Here is a 25,521-nt window from a genome sequence, read left to right as displayed (position 1 = left end):
CGAGTCTTTCAGTCTTCCGTATACCGCGGCGATCTTTCGTGACCCGTATACCCCAATCCCCAGCAGTGCTGTCGCTTATCACAGGCGCACCCTCACCCCTAGTCCAAGACTCGACTCTGTCAAGCATACAAGACTGGGAGTCATCTTGGCCAGCTGCAGATGAAATTCCTTCTGCAAGATCTTTGATAGCCAAGTAGGCCCAAACCTCACCATCAGGAGACATGGACCTGATATCTTGGACAAGGGTTGGGTGCAGCAGAGCCAGCTACGGCATTCCCAACGCTTCGGCAATAGAGGGGCTCACTGATACGATGCTGCTGTCCTCCAATTCGAAGCCATGCTGTGGATTGGGGTCATGTTTCCACGGACGTCTCCATTCTGTGGCAATCCATACACCGTTGAGGGGATTATCTTGCGTGTAGTGCCGAAGGAAGAGTTAGTAGTAGGACGCATGCATCGTTGCAGCTTCATGTGGCCGAAAACACGCAACATGCCGGCAAAGAGGCCACTTTTCTCCGTCAAGCTTAATCACGCCATCGCCGGCGGGAAATCTGAATAACTTGGTGCAACATGAAGGGCGAATAGGGGTCTCACATGTTACTATAAGGTGGTTGATGTATTAGCAATGGCATGGGTCTATGGTAGCCCAGATCTCTCTCTCATGATACGTACTGGCAATGGCCAAATCCTCTGGTGTTATATCGCCAAGGCAAAGGTCACATTGGTTCTACAGGCAGATGTGCCTTTCGTCCTCTTCCTCTTCAACGCCAGGCTCAGGCCAGTACAAGGGTTCATCATCAAAATTATCCGCAAAAGCCTCATAGTCGTAGTAATCACTCTCTTCGCTCAAATTACCGGGGGGACTGAGGTGCATCTGGTAAGCTGGGATCGGACATATCGCGACTGCTGAAATTCAAGAATTTATTCCAAAGAAAGGTAAAAAGGGCTCTTGTATGAAGGTATACTTTGTAGAAACTATAGACACCGATGCTTAGAAGGGGGTTGCTGAGAACGAAAAGAACGCTGAAGGACAGGAATGTAGCGGGTAATTAATGCTGAATTACAGGAGTCTTCATGTGAACCTCCACTGAGGCTGTCTTTAATATCCATTCATCCAATGGGCGACATTATTCTTGAGCCATCTGGTTCAGGGCTGTACGATATGTCATATATCACATTTTTATCAGAGAGAAGAAGTGCTTTTTAGATATCCATTAAAAAGACAAGAAGGGCCTTAGTCTTGTGGTAGACTTATGGACTTACCATTGCTGTATTAAATCCTCTATCGTTATAAACTCTTGAGACCTGGGAGTGTATGTATACAGTTCGGTTGTTACATCGTTACACCAAACCTTAGCGTACACTCCGAAATCTGAACACGTCCAAGCCCCGTCAGGAGACGCATGATCATAATGAGGATCACCCGTCTCCGGACAACATTCAAGTTCATAATATTTGTGCACATCAAAGTCCCCCCCCTGAACCTTGCGGTAGCAGAACGACACGGGTTTGTGACAAACAGTGACCGGGTCAACCCCTACTCGGCATTGTCCTGCAGACCTCTGCGAACCATTCTCATACTCAAGAAGAAAACCTCTGAAGCATCCAGTGGAGCTATCCTTGAAGATATCAACTCGGACAGTGCCTTTCAGTGAAATGTCCACTGTAATAGCATTGCCACCATACGCCAACTCGTAAGGCGAGAGGGAGATAACAGGAAATCTAGGGGCGGGGAGCGTCTCCTGAGGTTCGTCACCTGCTATACCTAACAGTGTAATTCCACCCTTTCCTGGCGTATTGTGAACAAGAACAGTGGGCGTTCCTTGAAACAAGAAATTCTGATCTTCCATATCGAAACTTGGACCGAGAGAGAAGTCGCCAGCAAGCTTCGTGGTCATCTAGGCACCCAGTCAGTATCAAGAAGCCACATCAGAAACCGGAACTAACCAATAAAGCTGTGTGATGGTTCGCCGGTTCCTCGTGTTCATTTCTCCAAGTCCGTAGGCCAAACCTCATAATACGATCGCCATGTGGTATGGGAATGTGAATCCATACTAAATGGGGCTCATAATCTGAAAGGGTGTCCTTAACAGTAGACACCGCTGTCACGGCTCCGAGGGTGTGAGCATGGAGTCCCATCAAAGTGCCCCGGTAGAAAAAGAACGTAATGCCCGTAATGTTGCGTAGATCGAGGGTGCGATTGCAAGTAGCATCTGTACGACGTGGTCTTAAGAGAACCTCAAGCCCTTTCGTGGGCGGACTTGGTATGTCCCAAATTTGAAAAGTCCTTGGCCATGAGGGACTCAGTATCATCCGTGCATGTCCAAACTGTTTCCCCATTGTCAGTAGCACTACAAGACAGGAAATGATGCGAGATTGAGGACTTACTTTGAAATATACCCAAGTACGTTGCGCTTCAGCACAATCAATAAAGAAATATTTGTGAGTTCGGCATCGACAGCTCTTATACTCGGGCCAGTCTGAGAGTCTTTCTATGTCTAGTAGCCCGTTAGAGTCGAGGGTGAACCGGAACACACCAGACTCAGGCGGATCCTCGTCGAGCTCAGCATCTTGCCCTCGATGCCATTCTTTCACAATCCTGAGGTTGTACTGCATACCGTCGTCCTTGGAAATGCTCTCATCAAACCTTGCCATTTCCTCTGCTTTGGCTTTGATTGCCGGATAGGTCCAGATAAAACTTCCACGTGAATAAGCTCTAATGAGCTGAAGAACCTCGGATGGCAGAGTTGTGAGTTGCGGCAAGCCCAAGATTTCTGCAGTGGAAAGACTAATCGATACTAGTCCGTTGTCGACAATATCAAGTTGCGTCCTTGGTTTTAAAGAAGATACAATCCAGGGAGTCCTCCAGACTGCTGCAACCCAGAGTCGTTCTAATACTGGCTTCTCGCGGTATGTCTGTAGAAACAAACAATAACAATCCGCATGCAACGTCACAGACTCAGGAGACCGCCTGCAGTCTCGACATTCCACAAGGTTACATAAGGGGAACCAGTCAGTATCCGTGATGGCTCCTGGTGTTCGAGGGAACCGGAATCTTTTTGTGCAGTACTCAGGCCGACCTTCATACATTTTCATGTGGTGGTTTAGCACTGTGGCAAATAGAATAGATATGTTAATAACACTGAAAATGCCATCTTCAGAAGAAATCATTGAGGCGCTTGGTCAAACTCACATGCTATAGCCCATTCGTCTGGGTGAATGGTCTGACAGCAGAGGCCACATTCTGATCGGATACGTAAATGTGTTTCATCAAAATGTGGAATGTCCTCATCCCAATCAACTATCTCTGCATCCATTTCAAAGCACGAATGAACCGCTTTATCAGTAAATGGCGAGATGACCCTTTGCCAATAATGGAATGAAAGGCGGCGATGAGTTCCTCAAGAGAAGAACGAATCTTTGCTCGTCAAGTCCTTGGGTCGAAAGTCTAAGCCTCGTCAAAGGAGAAATTGCTGTTGATAGCGCAGGCGTGAGTAAGAGATATCATAAATGTTTGATTTGTGTTTTGCGAAATGAAAACGACGATTGAGGAGCTGAGTTTTGGTCGATTATATATATGTTGTTGGCAACCCCACTTTTGGGGAGCCATTTACACCAGAAGGATGCGATGTAATTGCACCAAGGACAGATATTGTTGGGTGATAGAGTGGCTGTAATGTGGCTGGTAATGCTGCTTGTATGTGTATCAAACAGTAGAATGAAGTACATCGGTCAGTAACCAAAAATGCTTCTTATCGAGAGACGAGAAAGAAGTCAATCTTCTTTACTCATCGTCCTCTTCCTCATCTGCTCGAGTATACATACCAAAGCTGGCTGTCTTGTGCTCGCACGCGAACTCAAGATACCCTCCTCCTCGTGGACGCATACATACCCAATCACCAATGTCGCGAGGTTCATGCTCGTGGCTATTCGTGCCAGTCGTACACTCAACTATACAACTTCCGGTTTTCTCGCATGTTTCTGGATCGCATATATCACGGTAACAGATCCAGGAGGGCTTCCCGTAAGCCTTGAAAGGGTCAATCCCGATTCGGCATTGACCTACTGCCCGCTGCGCACCGTTTGCATACTCCAGGAGCAATCCTTCACAATATCCATTCCTACGGTTGTAATAGACATCAGCATGAGTGATATTTTTCGCTGGAACTTCAGTGTTGATACAGCGCAGACGGGAGGGATCCTTATCGTCTTTGTGGTAGCGAGGCAATGACAATAAGGATTCGCTCTCAAAGTTATGCTCAGTAACTATGCCGAGTGAACCGCCTACTCGCTTAGTTGGTACGTTATGAACAAGCACAGATGGCTCATTGCCTGATACATTGTCAGTATCAGTATAACATTGGTAAGGGCCAAAGAGGAAGGCCCCTGTGAGTTTGGTGCATATCTACTGGTGTGAGAAACATTGTCAAGAGATTAGATGATACGAAAACTTACCTCTATATGTCTTTGCCAGGCATCCCCCACGCCGATCCGAAGGAGGCTATCAGTACTGGATATAGGGATGTACGTCCATATCATATGGTCTTGTTCATGTCGAGAGAAATGTTGTATAGTTGGTGCTGCAACTGGTGAGTTCGCTGTGTGGGAGTGAACTGCCATTATGAAACCTCTCAGGAAGAAGAAGGTAGGTCCTGTGGTATTGAGGAGATCGACAGTGCGGTATCGGATGGAACCTGGACGATCCGGCCTCGGTAACATTTTCAATCCTCTCACGGGAGGGCTAGGTGTGTCCCAGAATTGGAAGTCTCGAGAGTCATGAGGATTCTCGATGAATGCTCGCCCAAACTTGTTTAGTATTAATAAAGGTTCCCATGAAGTCAAGAGACTACTAACCTTTTAAGAAATGAAAGAGCTATTTGCTTGTCCTTGTGTAAAGGAAACGTATGCGCAAGTGTTGGACCGAATGTGGTTATACTCTGGCCAAACTTGTAACCTTTGGATCTCCTTCAAGCCAAGGCAGTCAGCAGTAAGTCTGACGATGAATAACTCTGATTCACTCTCATCACAAGCAGCATCCATCCCTTGCACTCCACGTTTCCAAGCTTTCACTGCTGCCAAAGAGAAGCGAGTAGCATCTTGTTCAGGCTCGAAGGGGTTTCGGAAGGGCCGTGACATCTCCTCAGCAGTGCTTTGAATGAGAGGATACCGCCAGAGGAGATTACTGGGAATATAGGACCTGACCATTTGGAGCACTTCTTGCGGCAAAGACGCCAGACCTGGGATGCAAATGGCCTCGGCAACTGGTCCTCCTATTGACACCAACGTCGTATCAGTGAGATCAAGTCGAGGCTTGCGCTGGGGAGGTCGGTGTCGCCATGGGAACTTCCATGCTGAAGCGACCCATATAGGGTCCATGGCACCTTCCCGATGATAAGATTGCTGAAAAACACGATAGCAATTCGTATGTATTGTCACAGATAGATGAGCCATATCGCACATCTTGCATTGAAGACGTTGACACAGGGTCAACTCGTCTACCGATTTAATGGCTTCCCGAGACTTTGGAAATCGGAACTTCTTCGTTAAATATAAGGGGCTGAGACAATCCTCGTTCCCCAGCACTATAACTCCGACGTTAGATCGATAGAACCGTGGAAGAATATAGAGCGGTTTTCTATTCTCACAGGCCACAGTCCACTCGTTGGCATGAATAATTTGATCGCAAAGTCCGCATTCTGGCGTGATGTAGACATGTCCTTTTGTCTTGGCGCTCAAATCGTTCATTCTATCCAAGTACATCACCTCTTCTATGCTACTAGGACTGTCCATCGTGTCTAGATCAATGTTCGTGTTGTTGCAACCAGCCTCTTATCTTCGAGATGATGAATTATAAAAGAAAGATAGAAATTATCTACTCTTGACTGATGCCAGGAAGTAAGGCACAGTGTTAGGGAGATGATCAACTGAGGTTAGTACCAATTGGATGTTCTTTTATGGAAAGCCGTAACAGCTAGGTAACTGCTGGCATCCTGAAGGTACCTACCCACGAAGTAGTCCTTCCCTGTCACAACACAGCCACAAACAGCAGCCACAAGCCCCTATTAATGATAATGATAAACTCAGATCAAGCAAGCCATAAGATTTAAAAGATTTCTTTTGTGATATTACACTAAAATCCTGTTATTTAAGAATTGCAGGCTTTCCGTTACTATCCTCTATCTGAGAGTTTACGATGAGATCAGCAGACTGTATACATAAGAGGACTGTGCGGATCCCACATTACAGGCTCATGGAGACATGGACCGCAGAGGTTGGTCATGACGGGGGTAGAGACGGTCTCCTTAGCTAATAAGTTGATCGGTCTGGCAGGGAGCTGAGGCAACTTTATAAGTCCATCTCTATGAGTATTGTCCTTGATGCCTGCTCATCATGCATAATCTCTAAGACCTATCCTTACGCAGGGTTTTCCCACAGGGCTAAGCTATCATATGGTTGGCAGATCGTCGACTTGCAACTTAATAGCCAAGCTGAATGTAGCTGGAGATGGAACACAACTAGATCTCAATCATCAAAACTGGCATAACTTATCCCCTGTCGTCAATACTGGCCCACGCTTTAGGTGGAAAATCATGCTTTTAATAGTAATGCCAACCCCTATGAAGTCTGACATGTATCTTCGTTTACATCCTGTCGCTCCATATTCTTGCCTGCTGCCATCCGACTCAAGCCTCCTTCTGCTCACTAGCGTTCTGCTGCTCACTCTGACCCTGAAGGCCGAGGTGGTATGCGTGGATGATCGAGTCTGCGTCGTCGATGGCAAGTGGACGAACGAAAGAAAGACCTCTGTTAGCTCCTCAACACTAAAAATGCAAAAATACTGAACAGGGAATGGTTGCTCACTATCGGCCATTTGCTTGATCTTGGCGGTACTATTTCGGACATGTCAGTCAACTTCATCCAGTAGCTTCAGTTTCTCTCTCAAGCTCATGAACGTACACTTCCTTGATTTGGTCATCAGTTTCAAAGCCGCCAGGTCCATCCAGACCCAATTGAGAACTAAGACGAGTTAGTCGTTTTACCCATGCGGAAACATCACCGATACCCATTGAGGCACGATTTGGGAACTGGGGGAAACAAACATTCTGCCCTTGACGGCGTTCCATCCGGTGATTCTTGAGGTAATGTTGACATAACGAGTCACTACGAAGTTAGTTGGCTTTTATTCAAGCCTAAAGGGGAAAGGGGTAGGATCATACATCCAAACAGCGCAGGGTCAATAATCTATCATCTGTTAGCAATTTCACCACCATTAGTAAAAGAAGACAAGAGTTACCTCGTAAGTAGAGGGGTTCGCCAGAATAGCTACGAAAAGTCAGTTCTGGGCCAAAGGAAGGTAAATTACAGCTCTATCCATACCCTTGGCGTGAATACCGGCCTTGTGCGTGAAAGCCTGCGCGCGTTAGCTATTGCGGACGAAAGCGGGACTTGGAGGAGCGTACACAGAAGCCAGTGATGGGATTGTTGAAAGGGATGTTGACTTGAACGACACTTGCAACATACTCCTCAATCTCCTTGAGCTTGGGAAGCTTGTAGTGTGTCTTGGTGTACTCTGGTGCAGTCACGACCATGCGAGCCATCAATGCACCCCTGAAGTAAGTTGTTAGTTGAATTCAGCGGTGCTGCTGTTGTCACGATGCTTACAATGGAGTGATTCCGTTTCCTACGAGGTCTCAAGTCAGTGACAGTTATTTCGACGTTGATTAACACACTCACGTTCACCGATACCAAGAACTGATGTATCAACGTGCGTAGCTCCTCCTTCAAGGGCGGTGACAGCGTTCCTAAACAGAGTGTAAGCCGGAGACTATTGCTCAATCGTGCCAAAGGGCTATCTTACGCAACTGCGCAGCCAGTATCGTCGTGGAAATGTGTCTCTATAGATGTGTTAGTGGAGCAGCGTGTGTATGAGAGAGGGTGACATGCCGATGTCACATCCGACCACGCCTGGGCATTGTTAGCTCTTGTATCTTGAATTCCGTCGCTGACTATCGTCTACTTGCCTCGGAGCGTTCGGACGAGATCGTAGACCATTCGTGGGGTAGCGCCTCCCACAGTATCAGCAATGCCAACGCGGTTCACACCAGCCTTGTCACTAAAGAGAGTCAGCAAATGCTGCTTTGCTGTGATGTAGACGCTCCAACATACACAGCCTTATAGAGGGCAAGGATGTCGACGAGATCGGATCGGAAAGAATCTTCGGACGAGAAACGGACTTCAACTCCTTGCCTGTTGCAGCTTAGTACCATATTCGCCTGTAGACAGCTCATAGAGCGACTTACGACTTGACATATTCGATAACCTCAATGGCTGTCTTCTGGATCATTTCCATACTCTTACCATGTGAATACTCACGCAAAAAGGACGAGGTACCGATGACTAAATCAACACCGTCCACTCCGCATTCCTATTTTTGTGTTATGAAGCTATCGTGACCGGACGTTTGAGCTCGACTTACCACCGCGCGCTTGGCATCATCCACTAACGAGTTGTTAGCATGAGAATTGACCTCGATCAGGAGGTGAGTTGTGAAGAAGGGTACCGACTGTTACATCGCACATGTGTCAGGATCTTGGCCTATACTATAATGTTAGCAATAATGTCAACAATTCTCATTAACAGTAGTTACTGACCTTAAGGCCAAGCGAGCAAATGTGCTTGCAGTCATCATATGAGGCTTGTGAGCTGACTGGGCTTGTGAGCTCAATGTAGTCAACACCGAAGTCGCTTTTTGGTTCTGCTATTAGTAACGAGATCATTCAATGGCTAACCTTGGGGAGGACGAGTGCATACCTGAGCATGGTCGCAATCTTGACCTTGTTCTCTCTTGTGAAGAACGCATTGCTGAATTGCTCTCCCTCACGAAGAGTAGACTCAATGATCCTTTATTCGTCAGACTGAACACTTGCACAGTGGTAGAATGGACTCACTTGTATCTGTTGGTGTTGCTCAGGAAGTCCTGGACCTGGCTGTAGACCGATGTTGCTGGGTTATTGGCATTCTGGGCTGGGTGCGGGGCAGCCCCGACTGATCCATTCTCGGTACCGCACATTGTGCAGGATTAGATGATTGCAGGCTTCTATTTAGCTTTCTTCTGAAGTTGTGAGGTCGATAGACAGGCAATCGACGTTATGGATGTGGAGGATTATTCGTGATAAATATTGGAGGTGGGGAGGCCAAAAGGTTAGAAGTTGCCGGTTCCGCTCATGAGTCAGCCAGGGTCTCGCTTGAATTGGTGCGCGGGGAACCGCTAATTAAGCCAATTGGAAATCTCCTTTTACAGCAAGCTTTTCTTTGCAATGACGTACAGAAAGTTGCCCCGCCAAACCTTGCTCCGAAGTCGCTTCAGCACTTCAATTATCCGGCACTTACTTCTAAAACGAATGTCAATCTTCTATTTTATAGTAACACGCCACAAGCAGAATATTAACGGTGCACTATTAAATGAGAGTTTTCAACATTGCATATTTACTTTATATCAGTTTGGTTGGCGTTCAATGGGCCTAAAGTCATAACTCGATCTATTAAATCAGGTACATATACACATGGTGAGGCACGTGACCAATCGCATACAAGAACAGAAAAAGTGAAATCAGTAAAGAAAAACAGTGATCTACATAGTAAACTGTGGGGAATCTGTTGTATCATAAAGTTTCTCGATGTTTTACTTGGTAAACCGGAATAGCAGGGATACAATCATCATTGCTTGGAAGCATATCCTGATAGCCTCCAGTTGCAAGAAACCCATGAAGAATCTCCAAGTCATAGCCCCCAAATCCTCTCTAAATCCCCAGGTTAGAAAGATTTTGTCTCCCAATATCTTTTTTTTTTTTTTTTTTTCCGGCAGTTTGCGTGTTACGTCATGTACGTCCATGTGGCTGACTGTATATCGAGCCTGCGTAGATGCTTCTAACTGTTAGCCTACTTAGTACCTCTTAAAACTGATACGATCGTCTCAAAGAAGATACCTTGTACGTTTTAGTTGTATGGCAGAGCTTTCCCGGATGTTGTAGTGTAGTATTGATCAGGACCTCGCAATGTACATCAAGAATCCGAAATTCAAATAGTTGATGAAAAGCAAGAGAAAACTCATTGGCTCGAACCACGAGATCTGACCGCGATCGCAGAGAGCTTCGGATCTGTTCGGTATATCCCAGGATAATCATACTACCTGCTAACAGGAACCTCTAATGCTATCTCGAGAGCTGAAAAGTCCTGGTTTCTTTGCTTCTGCTGCCATTCTTGGCTAAGTCAGCAAACGCAGCGGTCTGGGAGCATCCCATTGTAGCGTGGGCGTGAATACTGTAGAGTCTGTGTCGAAAAAAGAAAAAGGTGAGGCTATTAGTACCACCAAAGCGGATAGTGCGAAGAATGGACGTCAGTCTTCGGCGAAATACACGTGCAGTCGGTGTTCGCTATGAGGCAACTGGTCTCTGGCTACTTCGGATAACCCCCAACACAAAACACCAAGAACGGGCAGTAGATGTTGGCGAGGGTCTTCACTTCGTTGTTCTATGCCGGCTACTTCATATACTGTGGTCACGTCCTCCGGCTCCCGTCCATCAACATCGCTATGAGGATGATGTGAAATAGTATATACAGGAGGGATTTGGCTTCCATTTCCATGTGATGATCTGTAGACTTGGATCCAGAATCCAACGAGCACTTCCATACTTGTGACCTCGGCAGAATGGATTTCATCTCTACCAAATTTGGCAATATTGGAAGCGCAGTGAGCAGCCATGGCTTGCTTGGTTGAGCCTTAGGAACCTCAGTGCTCAAAGGCACATGGAAGACTCATGAAGGACAGCAAAGCTCTCCGACTGCGAACCGGGCATTTCATATTAAGAACCCGACCAGAACTCAACCATGAAACGTAGGATCTGAAGGATTATCGAAGTATAGCCGTGCTTTTCGGATATTCTCCTCTGAGCCAAGAGACGAATTTTGGTATGGGTAGGTATATCTTAGATCTATAAAGCCGCTGGAACCGGCTTCAGAGGCCTGAATCGCGAGTCCTTGAATGGTACAAAACTGCAAGAGCGGGCTAGCTGCTGAGTATTCTGCAACTGTCTAGATCGTCTTTGGAGTAAATCTGGCCGATTGGGAGCAGCCGAGTGCATCTGAGACAGCCGAACCGGATATCTTATGGTGTTCTGGTTCAAGACATAAACGATAAACACTGTGGCTCTTCCATAGCATTTTCCCAAGGCATCTGCCAAACAGTTAGGACAGGTGTGGTTAATCGAAATTGAACAAGTGTCAATCAACTAATCTAGGGACCTAGGTAGCTGCCATAAACAATCTCAGGAGGGTGCTTCTTTCTGGCGCATGTTTAAGGTAGGACCTACATTGGGTTTAATGACCTGAAAATACGACCTGGCCTACAATAATTCATTCCTTCTTCTCCTTCTTCTAGCGAGTTTCCATGACCAGGGCAAGGTGGTCCTTGCGTTGCCTGACCGCTGTCCCTGGGTCAGTGCTACCTTCTAGAAAGATCACAGCTAGGAACCCTGCGTGGGTGGCCTCAAAACTTTTAGAGACCCTGTCTCAGACAACCGATACTGAAAAGAATTACATATTTGCTTGTGATTCAGCAATTCTTTTGGCAATTGATGCAGGTCGCCCTACAAGGCTGCAGTTTTCCCATGACAATCGCTGCAGTTTTCCCATGACAATCGCTGCATGTTTTCTGCAGACTGATCTGATGGGGATACTGACAGCCCGCAGACGTGAAACACCATGACGAAACGTTTCACAAAATGATTCCGCAGAGCTTTCTATCTATTACATATTGCAGGGATCTCCCTCCGACAAGCTGCCGCATCTGGCATTGACATTGGCATGGCGATGCGAACGTGCCTGAATGGAGCTGCAAATTATCAAGCCGTGCATCTATTTTCAGCCACAGGCAACGCTAACTGTCGCAGCATCTGCATGACAAGAGGCCAATGCAAAAGGGAAGCTCTTGACAAAACCCTCATCAAATGACAGTACTGTACAGTACAGATGGTGTCACGACATGTACCAAACTTCTCAAACCGAACTCCCACGGCCAAGTTTCCTCGCAGCTTGCCGAGGCAAATGACGGCCATATCGGATATATCACCAAAATCATGGTCTTCTGACCGATAACACAACATGGCTGGCCCCTTTCCCGGCAGGCTGGAGGCTGGCTGCACGGATCCGACGATCAGGATCGACATATACGTAGCAGAGGGGGGAAATGATGACGGCAGAAAACGACCGCTACTAACCCTAAAAGACCATGGTTCACCGTCAACCACGGCTTCGTCAAACTGATGGGACATTTTTAATTAGGTAGGTATTGGTCATGCATGGATTACTGTATGGAATCAAGAGCAGCAAGCTATCAGGTCGCTTCCGCAGCATCAGCTCTCACGCAGGTTGTTTTTGGTCAGATTATTTTACCCCTGCCAAACATCAAAGAAAGGTACCAGTGAACCGTTAAGCGCCCTGTGCGCGCTCGGTCATCTGCGCTTGGTGCCGCTCGCTAGTGAGGATGAGAAGACCATCACCGGGGTCCTTGAAAGGGTTTGGTCAAGGTCCATGACGAGCAGCAACAGCACATCGCATCCCACTGAAGCTTTATCGAAGCATCCACCGAAGCGCCTCAACGCACTGACCCTCAGGTTTCTTCCCAACAGCAGCTCCGGGGCTGGCTCCCGTTTCACTTTGTGATGGGATGTCCACTGCCCTAAGGCGCCACTAACTTAGGTACAGGGCAATAAGTTGCTAAGGTAGCTGGTACTGCTACTATCTTAGCTACATGCGCTTGTGCCAAGGTACCGGCACCACCACGCGGGCAGCCCAGGGCATCTCAGTTTATCAACAGTCGCATCATTGCGAGAGTCAATTTCTGTGCCGCTCGGTGATTAACCAAAGTTTGACTCTCGAAACCGTTCTTTTCCCGTTGAATTGCTTGCATTACCGATGCTTGCTTGCTTGCTTTTGGCTTGCTCATATTTCTCCACTCAAAGCTTCACTTTCACAGGGGCCCTTGTTCTTTTGCTCGCTTCTTACACGCTCCTTCACCGTGTGTGACGGCACTGCCCGCCCGCCCAGCTAAATCAGTATAGTATAGTACCTACAGTGCTGTATGGAGGTACTTACCTACCCCACACCAAGCTTTCCTTGTGCGTGTGAGTGGGCGTGTCGAATGCAAGAGGGGCCTTCTGTGTCGTGGTCGTGCTCTTGAGTGGGCGTCGTTCATGTGGCGGCCAGAACTGGCACTGGAATCCATCTTTTCCCATGCGGATCTATCTATCTCCTACTGTACATGCTCCTTGACTTGACCTGACTTGACCTCCCTCAACCGATTTCCTCTTCGAGCTTCGCCAATTGCCACTCTCACAATAGCTTCCTTGTTGCTTCTTGACAGCTCCCCACCAGCTTTCTTCTTCTTTAACCTCTCCCCGTGAGCATCAGATAAGCTTCGTTTCTTGGCTTCCGCTCAAGCTTTGGTAAGTCCCAACACGAGTCTCCATTCTTTGTCTGCCATCCGTCATCGCTCACACTCCTTGAAAGCCACCTTCGATCTATCCACGCGATCATTCTTGACGTTCAGCATCTACGCCTTTACCTACACAACAGCTCGCTCCTTGTTCTCGTGTTACGAAAAAGATCCAAACCGCCGCCTTGGAACCCTGTGCGACTTCTACCTTGACATTCGGTCTGTGACTGCAGCTTTTACGCCCTCTACCTGTCACGGGGCCCACGGATCGAGCCTGGGTTTCAGTACAAGCCTTTTGTGCGTCCATATTTCAAGCCCCTGTCGGCAAAACGATTGCACGAAAGCGATCATCTTATTCTCCTCAAGGATTGCTTCTCAACGTCACACCGGAGCATGACTGGACCTTGATCCACTCTCCAAGTTTCACTTGACATTTCCGCGTCATAAGCTGAGAAATACAAAGCCAGGAACAAAGAACAAAGGTCAAGAAACTGTCACCCTCAGCTGCGGCGGCGGCTCGAGAGCTTGCTGGAGGGGAGGCAATTGTCCTCGTCGTTGCGATTCCGCTGACTTCTAGCAACACCACTCTTTGCCAAACCTGGAACCATGAGGCGAGGTCGTTCACCAAGCTCGCCATCGCCTTATAGGGCTTTGGCTCATCATCAGCAGGCCTCGGCTGCTGCGACATCCTCAGACTCCATTTCATTGATTCGGTCTTTCAATGTCGAAACAAACCCAACGCGGCCAGTGCGGCCTTCGCCGCTCACAGCATCGCTTATCCGAGACATGCCGCTAGATCTGGTTGACCGCATCAGGTCCTTCCCTCTCTTTATGTCAGCTCCGGAAGAGTTTCTTGTTGCTATAGGAAATCACCTGAAGCCTCAAATCCAAAGCCCCAATGACCACATCGTGACGGAAGGAGACGAAGCCAAGGCAATGTATTGGTTGGTTCGAGGAGTAGTTGCTGTCACTTCGCGTGACGGTGAGGCGGTCTATGCTGAGCTCAATCCCGGTTCGTTCTTTGGAGAAATCGGTGTTTTGATGCAGATGCCTCGAACAGCTACTATTGTAGCGCGTACGAAGTGTCTGTTGCTAGTGCTTAAGAAAGAGGATTTACATGCCGTGATACCCAAATTCCCAGAAATGGAGAAGGCGATCCGGGAAGAGGCACAGGAACGCTTGAACCTCCTGAAAAAGAAGCGGCAAGAAAGTGGAAGATTGGTCAAATCCCCCCAGGGAGACTTCAGCGCTCGAGAACCCGCTCCTGGAGAGGTTTCTACTGGAGAAAGGGGCGCTATCAAGGACGGTGCGGTCGTCAACAACAAGAAAAGAAAGTCCCCAAGCCCTGGAATCATGGAGGACCCAGCTGCTGGTAGTGCGATTGGAAGCGGTCAAATCAATATTCGAACAACACTTAAGGAGTTACCGCTCTTCTCTACACTTCCTGCAGATATTCTGCATTTCTTGGGATTGAGTGTTCAACCGAAATCCTATACCCCGTTTACAGATATCGTTCGCCAAGGCTTACCAGGAAACGAAATTTTCTTCATTGTTCGTGGCGAGGCGGAGGTTATTCACGATGAGCCAGTTTACGACGATAACATTCAGAACAAGGCCAAGGCTATCCCAAAACGGCCTCGATTGAAGGCAGGTCAATATTTCGGCGAAGTTGCAAGTCTTGGATTGTCGCGTGGTCGAACAGCCACTGTAAGATCTATCACTTCGGTGGAATGTATCATGATCACAGGCGATGTCCTCGACGAGTTCTGGAGACGCTGCCCTTCAGACATCCTGAAACAGGTTAAAGAAACTGCACGATTGCGATATCAGAAACAGAGCGACGATGTTGTTATGGTTGATGTTGATGTTAAGGAAAAGGTCAACAAATCTGACCCGCCCACACCTACAACACCAACACGAGCATCCCTACCTGACCTCACCTTCACTACCCCGTCCAAGCCTGGGTCTCCAGCGAAAGATGATACAAGCAACATAGCACCTAAGGACCCCGATCCGTTCTTGAGTGTGAACATGGAGAATATCCGAAATCGAAGACGACATTCGTTGGCACCTCCAGTGCCTCCAACAGACAGCTCTACCCCAACGACCAACGGTGCGAGGTCTCGCCTCTCAGAAGTAACTCCTATCAAATTTGCGTTTTCTGATGCTTCAGCTGACGACGATGACGTCCCGGCAAAGCGAGTACGGACGACTCTGCCCACCCGACCAATCACTATGAGCAAACCAGTGCTCTCAGATGAGATCCTGATTTACATCTTCAAGCACGTGGATATAGGAGAGCTGTTTCGACTACGCCTTGTTAGCACACACTGGCGTAAGCTCCTGACTACATCCCCCAAAGTTTGCCAGGATGTCGACCTCTCAATTTACAACCGTAAGGTTACTGACGAAGTCCTGATCAAGGTGCTTGCTCCCTTCATTGGCACTCGCGCTCTGTCCATTGACCTGAATAATTGCTTTCACATAACGGATGAAGGGTTTGGAGCTTTATGGCGCAGTTGCGGCAAAAATGTTAAGAAGTGGAAGATGAAGTCGGTTTGGGATGTTTCCGCGAACCAAATTTTGGAGATGAGCGAGAACGCAAAGGGATTAGAAGAAGTTGACTGGAGCAACTGCCGCAAGGTCGGTGATAATCTTCTAGGCCGCGTTGTTGGCTGGGTTGTACCCGATCCACCACCTTCGAAATCAGTCGTTATCTCAAGTTCTGCAGCTCGATCGCGAAGCAAGCAGCAGCAACAGAAGCATGCCGCACAGCACGTTCTGCCACCAGGTACAGTAGTTGGGTGCCCGAAACTCAAACGCCTCAATCTCTCCTATTGCAAGCACATCACAGATCGTTCCATGGCTCATTTAGCAGCACACGCTTCGAACCGTATCGAGTCGCTGTCCCTCACGCGTTGCACATCGATTACAGATGCAGGGTTTCAATCATGGGCGCCATTCCGGTTTGAAAAGCTATCTAGGCTGTGCCTAGCTGATTGCACATATCTCTCGGACAACGCTGTCGTTGCCTTGGTTAACTCAGCCAAGAACCTTACACATCTGGACCTATCGTTCTGCTGTGCACTCTCTGACACGGCGACAGAGGTTGTCGCTCTCCGTCTGCCAAAGTTGCGGGAGCTGCGATTGGCGTTCTGCGGAAGTGCGGTTAGCGATGGAAGTTTGGAAAGCGTGGCGCTCCACTTGAACGATTTGGAAGCCCTCAGTGTTCGTGGCTGCGTGCGTGTCACTGGCCGAGGCGTCGAAAATGTCCTCAACGGCTGCGGGCGACTGAACTGGATGGATGTCAGTCAATGCCGTAACTTGGAGTCATGGATCCGAGCCGGTGGTGTTTCGAACTGGGGGTTTGATGACCGCGTTGGTCAACGTTCTACGGAGCCCACGTCAAGCGAAACCTCTGGACAGGGACAATCAGAGGATGATGGTCCTGCGCCCAAGGCCATGAGCGTTGCTATGCTCACATCGCAGAACTTTATGCCACGATCTGCGTTTGGATACAGAGCCAAGAGAGCTCGACGACCCGTGCGGTTCGTCATCGAGAAAGGGTTTGGAAGTTTACGGTAAGAAAGGACGGCGTCTTGGGGAACACTTTTTGAGGAAATGATTGGGAATTGAGTGGGAATGGAAAGCATTGGATCTATGTTGCGCAGCATAGGCGTCAAAGTCGTGGAGCATTTGCCATTACCGCATATCAAGTCTCGTGCGATGTAACGCACATTTGGGTAGAGAGAAAGCATGATGCAAGGGGGTGGGTGAATGCTGGGTGAAAGGATGCTTAGTAGATACCCTTGATGGAGGCGTTGATATCCTTCATAATAATATTGGAATTGAGAAGAAACAGCCGAAAATAGAAGAGGCTAGAAAGAAGCTAACGTCAACGTAGCTGTGATGTAACTATTCCCATAGCGTAACACCAGTAAATCCGACGGCGCCTGGAGTTTAGAGCCCGTAGCCACCGAGTGATGACCAACTGAGTCACTGAGAGGCGCCGGTTCTTTCCACAATATTCCACCGGCACAGCCACGTGATGTCGGATTTTAGGTAGGCTCCACACCCGGAACCAACGTCATGCTTTCTTTTACCCGGGGACTTATAATACTCTCGATTCCCCGTCCCCGCTTCAACCTTTTCCTTTGTAAACGACTGCACATCGCATTCTCTCCCAACACCTGCATCGCCAGAACGACGATGTCCTTCACAATGACTGTCCGCCAGGGCCCTGCGCGACTTGCGCAGAGGCTTCCTGAGCTCTCAAAGACTGCTTTCCGCAACACCGCATCCGTCCGAAGCTTCCACGTTCAGTCCAAGCCTACAGCCAACTTCTTCACATCGCGCGTCACATCCGCAGCCACCCGCAATGCTTTCCAACGAACAAGCCGCGCTGGCGGTCGATCTTATAACCAGCAAGCTGCGGGAGCTGCCACAGCGCCCCAATCGACAAGCCGACGACTCTTGGTTGGAGGTGCCATCTTTGGTGGTACGCTTGTTGCCATCAATGCTGTCTTTAACCGGGAGACCCGTGAGGATGGTGGCATGCCCGTTTACGAGCGCGAATACCTGAACAACACTTTCCTGCACACTGGTCTCGGAATTGGCATCATTGGATTGACGGCTCGACAAATGGTTCAGACCGGCTTCGTTTACCGAATCATGGTTACTAACCCTTGGGTTGTTGGAATTGGTGGTCTCGCTCTCAGCTTCGCCACCATGATTGGAACTCGATCTATCAGCCCTGACAAGTAAGTTGTTGAATTCAATCAATGCCAAAGTTGAAGCATTTTACTAACAATGCCCAGCTACATCCCTAAGTACGCCCTCTGGACCGCTTTTAACGCCACTCAGGCTGCCTTTGTCGCCCCTCTCCTCGCCTTCGTCCCTCCTGCTCTCCTTGGACGTGCCGGTCTCTACACCATCGCCATGATGGGTGGTCTTGCTGTTGTCGGTGCCACTGCTAAGCAGGAGAAGTACCTCTACATTGGTGGTCCTCTCCTGGCTGGTGCCGCCATCGTCGCTGCTTCTGGTCTCGCCCCTCTCGTCATCCCCGCCACCGCTATCCGAACCCTAGCCTTCACTGAGAGCATCTGGTTGTACGGTGGTCTTGCTGTCTTTGGTGGTTTCACTCTGTACGATGTCCAGAAGGTCCTCCACCACGCTCGCCTCGCCCAGGCTGGTGTCATCCGCCGTGACCCCGTCAATGAGAGTATCTCTCTTGAGCTTGACTTCCTCAACATCTTCATCCGCATGGTTCAGATCCTGATGATGCAGCAGAACCGACGCAAGTAAGCGATTGGTGATAGAGTTGCATAGAACTAGCGCTGTGGGCGTTTTGTATTATTTTTTAGCAAAAGGATTATTACTCGGATGGGGGATAATAAACTCCTCTCCTGTTTTCTGTTGTAACCGGTCTACAAGTGGATGGATTTTCTAATTTCTTAATTTCAGGATTAGCAAATAAGAAGAAAAAAACTTCAAATATTCAGAGTGGAGTGAATTTCAAATGTTTCATATTGTGACTAGGTATATGTTGAATTTCTGTCCTCTCATTGCCTCATTCCAAGTTAAGTTTCCTGATATCATTGGTGCCATTTCCATCCGTCTGCTAAGCCAAAATGCAAACATCCCCAAGTATTTATTCGAGAGGTGGGAACGGCCTCAAAAAGTGGCTCGGACACTCATAGCCAGAGGGGTTATTGTGGAGGTAGAGTTGGTGATACTCCTCAGCAGTCCACCACTTTCCAGCGGGCGCAATCTCAGTAACGATGCCGCCCTTCCACCATTGCTTGTTGGCCTTCTCTGTGACCTCGCGCGCGATCTTTTCTTGCTCCTCGTTGTGGAAGTAAATGGCAGAGCGGTACTGGGGGCCGGTATCGGGGCCCTGGCGGTTCAGCGTCGTGGGGTCGTGCGTCTTGTAGAAGAATTCTAGGAGTTGTGCGTATGAGACCTTTGTAGGGTCAAAGATGATTTGCGCGGCCTCAGCGTCTATGATTGTTAGTGATATTCTAATGCGAATGATGAGGAATGCGACGTACGGCCTGTCTTTCCACCGCAGACGGCGCGGTAGCTAGGGTTTTCAAGATCACCACCAATGTATCCAACCTTTGCATCGATCAGACCCTTATCGGTAAAGTGTCTGCGATACAAATGCTCTGTTCCCCAGAAACATCCCGCTGCGACGGTGCAGCGCTGAGCGCCCTCTGGGATGACAGATGCAGCGGATTGATCGGGAGCGATTGAGAGCCGTGTAGATTGTGTGAAGGGGCGAGCGAGACGCGCCAAGAAGGGAGGAAGGTAGGACATTTTTGCAGCTAACAGAGATGAATGCGACTGTGTTGTTCTGTGTATGGAAGTGAAGCTATCGAGGGAATCGCATTGATATTTGAATGTTTTTTTCGGGCTGTCGGTCAATGTGAATGACAAATCCTTACAAGGGGAAGCTAAGGTGTGGCGGGGGTTATAGGAGCTGCGTCACCGAAGACGTAGATGACGATTGGATTTCGCAGAGCTCTGCTTCCTCTTTTGGGAAGGTGGCGTGGATGCGGTTTAGTTCAAGGGTCTTTTCTTTTGCCCCGCGGTTTTCATTAGCGAGTTATGGCATATGGAATCAGCGGTTGAGGCTGTGTTTTAGTGCTTGATTATTGAACAGATTTACTGTAACGGGGTGAGCTACAGGGCTGTGAACTATTTGAAATAGGTAATTCTGCTTATAGGCCTGTTGATGTGTAAGTTGCCGGCTTATGTTGGCTGTGCATACGCTTCTTATACGCTCAAGTACAGATATCAGTGCTTGTTAGTGAGAGGCTATCTCGGCTATATTTGTGGATTTCATTATTACCGCTATTCTTCGATATATGCGCCCTATGCACTCAGGGCATGCTCGCATGTAGCTAATGCCTGCAAACCCTCTCACACGTGCTAACAAGGATAACTGCCGTTATTATGCCACGCATATACATGAACAATTCCTAGCATATCAAATGCAATAGAAATACGATAAGATAAAAATAATATTGGGTCGATTAACTTTCGGAAGTCACCGTCCGTTGAATTGCGGAGTTTAAACTCTCGTCTCGTCTTCCCCGCCGACTCGGCCGACCTCGGTTTCCCAGTCGGACATAGCATAGTTTATACTTACACTGACTATATATCATCCCCAAAACCCTCTATAACCTATTCAATTAATTATACATACTCAATATCTTCATCATGACTTCACCAAACCTTGCTCAACGCATTCCTCCCGACTCATGGGACTCACACATGCACATTGTCGACGTGGAGAACTACACCCTTGATGCTTCAGCCAAATACCGTCCTACATCTCACACACTGGACCAAGCCCTCGCCTTTGAAACTGGCGTTGGGCTTCAAAACATAGTCCTTGTTCAACCATCTATCTATGGGCTCGACAACTCGTGTCTGCTTGATGGTCTTCGCGCCCTAGGTACTGAGCGTGGACGAGGTGTTGTTGCCATTGACCCTGAGGTTGTCAATGAAGAGGAGTTGCGTTCATGGCATGGACTGGGTGTGCGTGGAGTGAGACTAAATATTCTCTCAAATGAACTTGCGATTGATGCGGCCGAGTTGGAGAGGCAGTTGATGCTTTACGCTGATGCTGTAAGGCCTCTGGGATGGGTTGTTCAGGTCTACGTCCCTATGGATATGGTCACTCTCCTTGAACCTATCATTCCGAAGCTCAATGTCAAGTTCTGCATAGACCATCTTGGACAGCCGCCTCTGAACAAATACGCAGGTGCAGACCCATATGATATACCAGGCTTCACATCCCTCATCAATTTACTCAAGAACGGCCAGACGTATGTCAAGCTGTCAGCTGCTTACCGGATGAGCACACTCCCTGACTACGGCGATTTGGATCCCATCGCTAAGGAGGTCATTCGAGTCGCTGGAAAGACTCATGTTGTTTTTGCAACCGACTGGCCTCACACAAGGTTTGAGGGATTGGATATCAAGCCCTGGATGGAGAGAGTGTTGAGTTGGTGCGGTGATGATGAGCATCTCAAAGAGCGGCTGTTCAGAGGGAATGCCGAAGATTTATGGGATGTTCAGAGGCCATCGGGGAAGGCGGACCAGTGATTGAAATCAGTTATGGCTTGGGGTTGAGCTCGATATAACAGTAAGGGGGGATTTCATTCATGGTGTTCAAAGCTGATTTCGTTCCTTCTACCATGGACATGTGTACTTGTTAATATTTTCGTTTATGTATTCATATCATATCTGCCTATTATTCATCTGTCGATCATTTTGCCGTTGCATTGCGATACCTGAAACGTCAAGAACGATTTCCAAAATGGGCACAACCAGTCCAACGGCCGTTCTACACAGAGCGCGAGATTACACAGGCAATCAGGCCATGACTCCATGTTCCAGCATGAAGTTTATGGTTGAAAGTATAACTTCGATAACATCTTCTCCGAATAGCGCCGAGCAGGGTTCGGCGTGCGGACTCGGCAGATGCGGCTATATGACGCTAAGTCGACTTCGATATCCTGATGTGAGAGCTCGTAGTCAAGACTGTCGGTGCATGGTTGGCCGCTTCTCTCGGTGTGTTCTTTGCTACTGCGTGAATCAAGATCTGAGGTTCATTGAGTGCGCCCGATGCACTGATACCTGGCCGAGAAGTTGATATTTTTCAGTCCATTTGAGTTTCCCGGTTTCGAATCCGCATCAGTTTCTTGATCTTGATAGATCCTGCTGTCATTGACGTTGATCAAATCGGTTTTAGTATATTCCAGTATGCTTCTGCCACAGCATCCTCGATCAACCGAAATTCTGAGGGTTGTTTCCTGACTCGTAGATAGCGCCCACCCGTACACTCAAGGGCTCAAACGATGATAAAGCCTCGAAAACTCCACGGTCAACGGCCATTGCATTCGGGTTCATATTGTCAGCCCACGGTGTCTGGAACAGCTGCTCCGGCTCGTAAGGCGATTGCTGTGCAGGTATCTCAAATGAAGCCGGGTAAACAGTCTCGGTAATCGGTATGTCTGTAGGCATCTGAACATCTGGCATAGGCTGAGGCATAGGCGGAGGAGGCTGTTGTTGTGGTGTACTAAATCCTGGATCAAGCCCAAGATTCGCCATCTCTCGGGTAATCAAATCCAAAGCACTTGAGATGACTGTGTGGTGTGTTAGAGCTTGTATAGCCATGGACTTGAGCTACTTACCTGGATTAACGGTTTTGGCCTGATGCAAGGCTCGTACGCAGAAGCTCAGCTTGCGAACTGCTTGTTGGTCCTCGGGGGTAGCTTGGACCTGCAAAAGAAAAATTGTGGCCGCGATATACACACTGTATGAAAGTGATAGAACGCAGTGGCTGATGGTAAATGTTCTGCAGAAAAGATCGAAGATGGCTATAATAGATGTTGCAGATGTGACGCATTCCACGAGATGGTTTTGCATCGGATGAGGGCCTTCATCCTCTGGGTATACCTGCCAGGTGAGCATCGGCCTGAACAGGAGGATTCTGAACGTATGGTACAAGGCACTTAAACAGGTTAGCTAGCGCTTTTCAGAAATGACAAACTGGTACTCACTTCATGGTGACAATGTGTGACGGAGGTGCCAGCTCAGGCATGGCGGAGAGCTCGATCTTGAGATGAGGAGGGAGTTGTTCCCACCATAGTCTCATGGCAGGGTCTTGAGTCTGTAGACACTCTTGCATCTCTGCCTCGGTATTCTCCAGTAATGGATCATACATGTGAATGAGAATCTCATTAAAGATGACCGATAATCGGCAAGCACTCATGAAACAGGAAGTTGAGTGAGCTGTCGCAGGAGGATATTTCCAATCTGATCCATGAGGAGAGTCGAAGGGGACCCAGAGCTCATTCTCAGCCGAGTCGTCCACTAGAAACTATGAGTAACTTGCTTGCTAAATAGTTCCACAGCTAGACTTACTGATAATCTGGGGTGGGGACACCTGTGTATGTTGCAGTGAAGGCGAACGACCGAGGTATAGGCTGATAATCTTATCCCAGAAATAGCAACTCCAGTAAAGTCGATGTCGAATCTCGACCTCTTCATCAGTCAAATGGACGGATCCTGGATATCTCTGTCCATCAACACAAATGCCCAAATGATCAATGAGACGGAACGCTATGCCACTATAAATCCAGGCCTGTGTTGTGTTGCCATGACCACATTCTCCTGCGCTAAGTAGTAGCAGTGTCTGAACAGTTGGGATAGTGCAAACACCTCTACTTAGTTCGTCGAAAAGCATGCTTCGGGCGTGTTTTGCAAAGACAGCCCCTCCATCATACGACTGATCCAGCAGTTGTTTGGTGGAAGGATCACTTTTACCCCAGCGGATAGAATGTGAGAGCATAGCATTCAAAAGAGTGTGAGAATAGTACGGTCCCATGGATTGCATGTCACCTGCGAGTGTTAGTTAGTGCTTACATAATGTCAAGGTGAAGCATACGAGTGAATGCAGGCCTGTAGATAAAGTTGAAAAGAGGCTGAATCCAGCACCAATGCACGTTCAGAAGGTATTGAAACGGTTCCTTTGTGGTGTAAGTTGAGACTCATGAGACTGCAGATTACACGAAAACCTACTGGAATGTCAGACAGGTTTTCCATCGCTCGCTGATGCCATGCATTGTTGACCAATCGCTCTCTCCTATGAGCATCTGAGTCAATGGATGATATCGAGTCTGGCTTATGCTTGTGAGGGTCACTGGGAAGATTGAAGAGACTAGTCGGTCCGTGGTAAGTAATGCCACCCTTGTCATCGATCTTGAGGCCCATGAAGCTCCTCGTCATTGCATGCTCGTCTGGATGGCGATTCAAGTCATGGCCGTTCCAGACCCCAGGACTCGAATGATTTGAGGCGGCCACTGAGGGAGGAGATTTGATAGCAGCGAGTTGGTCTTCCAATTCTTTGATGCGTTCCTCAAGGCGTTGGGTGTAAGACAGAGTCGGGTTTCTATGACACGTGAGCAATTGCTCAGAAAATAATGAGGCCGAGGTGAGTCCCACAGTTTGTAAATACAGTCATCGCTTCTAGCAGCACAGCGATTGCAAATCGGTTGCTCGCCGCCGCATTTGACCTAAAGGCTATCAGTACAGGTTTATGGGTGAAGTAGTGATTGTGTTGACCTTGCGTCTACGGCACGGCTCACAAGAGAATGCGCTCTTCTTTGTGGCTTTGACCGACGACATGATGTGCCACAAAGTCTGATGAGTTTCTCGTCCAGGTCAGTTCCGGTATTGTAATTAAATCGGCAAGAGTCGTCAGAGGCAGAGAGTGAGCCCCGCGTTGGACATTGAAACCCCACCTAGAACTTGGGCCGGGTCTGTCCGATGATGAAGCTGTAGATTATTGCGCCGAGGGACAGCATAAAGACAGTGAAGGTGGTTTTCTCCTTTAGGGGTAAAAACAAGGCACAGTAGATAAAAGCCCGACTAAAACGAAAATTCTCCGCCTTGTGACTGTTTCGAGTCAAAGGTAAAGTAAAGGTAAAGTACACGGAGCCGATGCTGCGTTGGGCCGGGGCAAGACTGTCGGGAGGCCCCAGCTCGGAGGGACAAGTGGGGGCGGGTTCTAGGCCTGTCAGGCCTGACCAGACTCTGTGTAAGAGAGGTCAGGTCCTCTAATCAATTGATGAGATATACTGAATTGTATTGAACGATATTGTAAGCAGTCAAATGTAAAGGGCAAGGATTGATCAGGCATATCCCCTTGGAAGCCTCAGGACTAACTACAAGATGATCACGTGGGTCATGTGCTCTTTGGGATGGCTGTTCCATAGGAAGGCGCAGCCAACGGTATAGGGCGGTCCAGCGCTGGATGTCCTGTAACTTGGGTCTCTTCAGTCGTCATAACCTGGAAGATCGACAGTCTCTGAGACCAATTTGTTCTTATTTGCAACTATATGGCCAAGACTTGTTACTGGATTTCGAGTTCTCTTAAATGTATCATATGCTTTTGATTTATTTTCGTATATCAAGCTAAATGACATACGAGGCGAAACCGGAACCGGAACACT

The 25,521-nt window shown here is 48.2% G+C and overlaps 7 protein-coding genes across 9 annotated transcripts; 3 read left to right on the top strand and 4 right to left on the bottom strand.

The window, feature by feature from the left end:
- Positions 1-727: 727 nt before the first annotated feature.
- On the bottom strand, positions 728-5,714 carry FOXG_01160 (uncharacterized protein; the record flags this gene model as incomplete). The annotated part of the gene is made up of 11 exons (XM_018377950.1): positions 728-863; positions 1,264-1,898; positions 1,948-2,328; positions 2,389-2,414; positions 2,538-2,916; positions 3,826-3,951; positions 4,067-4,405; positions 4,456-4,510; positions 4,855-4,965; positions 5,198-5,400; positions 5,646-5,714. The coding sequence occupies 11 exons, from the start codon at positions 5,712-5,714 to the stop codon at positions 728-730; spliced, it is 2,460 nt and encodes an 819-aa protein (XP_018233752.1).
- A 969-nt stretch (positions 5,715-6,683) lies between these two features.
- On the bottom strand, positions 6,684-9,070 carry FOXG_01159 (homocitrate synthase, mitochondrial; the record flags this gene model as incomplete). Its single annotated transcript, XM_018377949.1, has 20 exons — positions 6,684-6,804; positions 6,840-6,890; positions 6,958-7,017; positions 7,101-7,161; positions 7,218-7,242; positions 7,295-7,323; positions 7,378-7,411; positions 7,461-7,608; positions 7,663-7,681; positions 7,735-7,802; positions 7,859-7,895; positions 7,961-7,965; positions 8,018-8,113; positions 8,167-8,247; positions 8,301-8,425; positions 8,477-8,499; positions 8,565-8,595; positions 8,652-8,745; positions 8,812-8,901; positions 8,949-9,070. The coding sequence occupies 20 exons, from the start codon at positions 9,068-9,070 to the stop codon at positions 6,684-6,686; spliced, it is 1,320 nt and encodes a 439-aa protein (XP_018233751.1).
- A 4,180-nt stretch (positions 9,071-13,250) lies between these two features.
- On the top strand, positions 13,251-17,386 carry FOXG_01158 (uncharacterized protein). Its single transcript, XM_018377948.1, has 2 exons — positions 13,251-13,502; positions 13,567-17,386. The coding sequence occupies exon 2, from the start codon at positions 14,099-14,101 to the stop codon at positions 17,075-17,077; it is 2,979 nt and encodes a 992-aa protein (XP_018233750.1). The 5' UTR covers positions 13,251-13,502; positions 13,567-14,098; the 3' UTR covers positions 17,078-17,386.
- Positions 17,387-17,597: 211 nt separating this feature from the next.
- Positions 17,598-19,943, top strand: FOXG_01157 (uncharacterized protein). Its single transcript, XM_018377947.1, has 2 exons — positions 17,598-18,252; positions 18,310-19,943. Exons 1-2 carry the CDS (start codon positions 17,702-17,704, stop codon positions 18,794-18,796), a joined length of 1,038 nt encoding a protein of 345 aa, XP_018233749.1. The 5' UTR covers positions 17,598-17,701; the 3' UTR covers positions 18,797-19,943.
- Positions 18,980-20,011, bottom strand: FOXG_01156 (peptide-methionine (S)-S-oxide reductase). Its single transcript, XM_018377946.1, has 2 exons — positions 19,543-20,011; positions 18,980-19,492 (listed from the first exon to the last, which is right to left on the bottom strand). Exons 1-2 carry the CDS (start codon positions 19,808-19,810, stop codon positions 19,143-19,145), a joined length of 618 nt encoding a protein of 205 aa, XP_018233748.1. The 5' UTR covers positions 19,811-20,011; the 3' UTR covers positions 18,980-19,142.
- Positions 20,012-20,232: 221 nt separating this feature from the next.
- On the bottom strand, positions 20,233-25,416 carry FOXG_01154 (uncharacterized protein). Of its 3 annotated transcripts, XM_018377942.1 has the most exons (8): positions 24,632-25,416; positions 24,512-24,582; positions 24,089-24,458; positions 23,955-24,036; positions 23,432-23,908; positions 23,068-23,380; positions 22,699-23,018; positions 20,233-22,650 (listed from the first exon to the last, which is right to left on the bottom strand). In XM_018377942.1, exons 1-8 carry the CDS (start codon positions 24,692-24,694, stop codon positions 22,292-22,294), a joined length of 2,055 nt encoding a protein of 684 aa, XP_018233744.1. In that variant the 5' UTR covers positions 24,695-25,416; the 3' UTR covers positions 20,233-22,291. The 3 variants fall into 3 exon arrangements, with proteins under 3 accessions (XP_018233744.1, XP_018233745.1, XP_018233746.1); XM_018377943.1 differs by lacking the exon at positions 24,632-25,416 and having other exon boundaries at positions 24,512-24,614; XM_018377944.1 differs by lacking the exon at positions 24,632-25,416 and having other exon boundaries at positions 23,955-24,458; positions 24,512-24,614.
- Positions 20,586-21,818, top strand: FOXG_01155 (uncharacterized protein). The gene has a single exon (XM_018377945.1). The coding sequence runs from the start codon at positions 20,717-20,719 to the stop codon at positions 21,605-21,607; it is 891 nt and encodes a 296-aa protein (XP_018233747.1). The 5' UTR covers positions 20,586-20,716; the 3' UTR covers positions 21,608-21,818.
- Positions 25,417-25,521: the final 105 nt, after the last annotated feature.

The sequence above is a fragment of the Fusarium oxysporum genome, chromosome 1 (genome assembly GCF_000149955.1).
Source record: "Fusarium oxysporum f. sp. lycopersici 4287 chromosome 1, whole genome shotgun sequence".
Classification (NCBI taxonomy): Eukaryota; Fungi; Ascomycota; class Sordariomycetes; order Hypocreales; family Nectriaceae; genus Fusarium; species Fusarium oxysporum.
Note: the sequence above shows the minus strand (reverse complement) of the source record. Positions and strands in the feature narration are given on the sequence as shown.

Excerpts from the sequence above, each read along its gene's own strand:
- FOXG_01156 (XM_018377946.1), bottom strand. The coding sequence starts at position 19,810 with ATGTCCTACCTTCCTCCCTTCTTGGCGCGTCTCGCTCGCCCCTTCACA. Across the intron at positions 19,493-19,542 it reads CTGCGGTGGAAAGACAGGCC|ACGCTGAGGCCGCGCAAATC; the intron begins GTACGTCGCATT and ends TAACAATCATAG.
- FOXG_01154 (XM_018377942.1), bottom strand. The coding sequence starts at position 24,694 with ATGTCGTCGGTCAAAGCCACAAAGAAGAGCGCATTCTCTTGTGAGCCG. Across the intron at positions 24,583-24,631 it reads AGCCGTGCCGTAGACGCAAG|GTCAAATGCGGCGGCGAGCA; the intron begins GTCAACACAATC and ends GATAGCCTTTAG. Across the intron at positions 24,037-24,088 it reads AAAACCTGTCTGACATTCCA|GAACCGTTTCAATACCTTCT; the intron begins GTAGGTTTTCGT and ends TACACCACAAAG.
- FOXG_01157 (XM_018377947.1), top strand. The coding sequence starts at position 17,702 with ATGTCCTTCACAATGACTGTCCGCCAGGGCCCTGCGCGACTTGCGCAG. Across the intron at positions 18,253-18,309 it reads CGATCTATCAGCCCTGACAA|CTACATCCCTAAGTACGCCC; the intron begins GTAAGTTGTTGA and ends AACAATGCCCAG.
- FOXG_01158 (XM_018377948.1), top strand. The coding sequence starts at position 14,099 with ATGAGGCGAGGTCGTTCACCAAGCTCGCCATCGCCTTATAGGGCTTTG.
- FOXG_01155 (XM_018377945.1), top strand. The coding sequence starts at position 20,717 with ATGACTTCACCAAACCTTGCTCAACGCATTCCTCCCGACTCATGGGAC.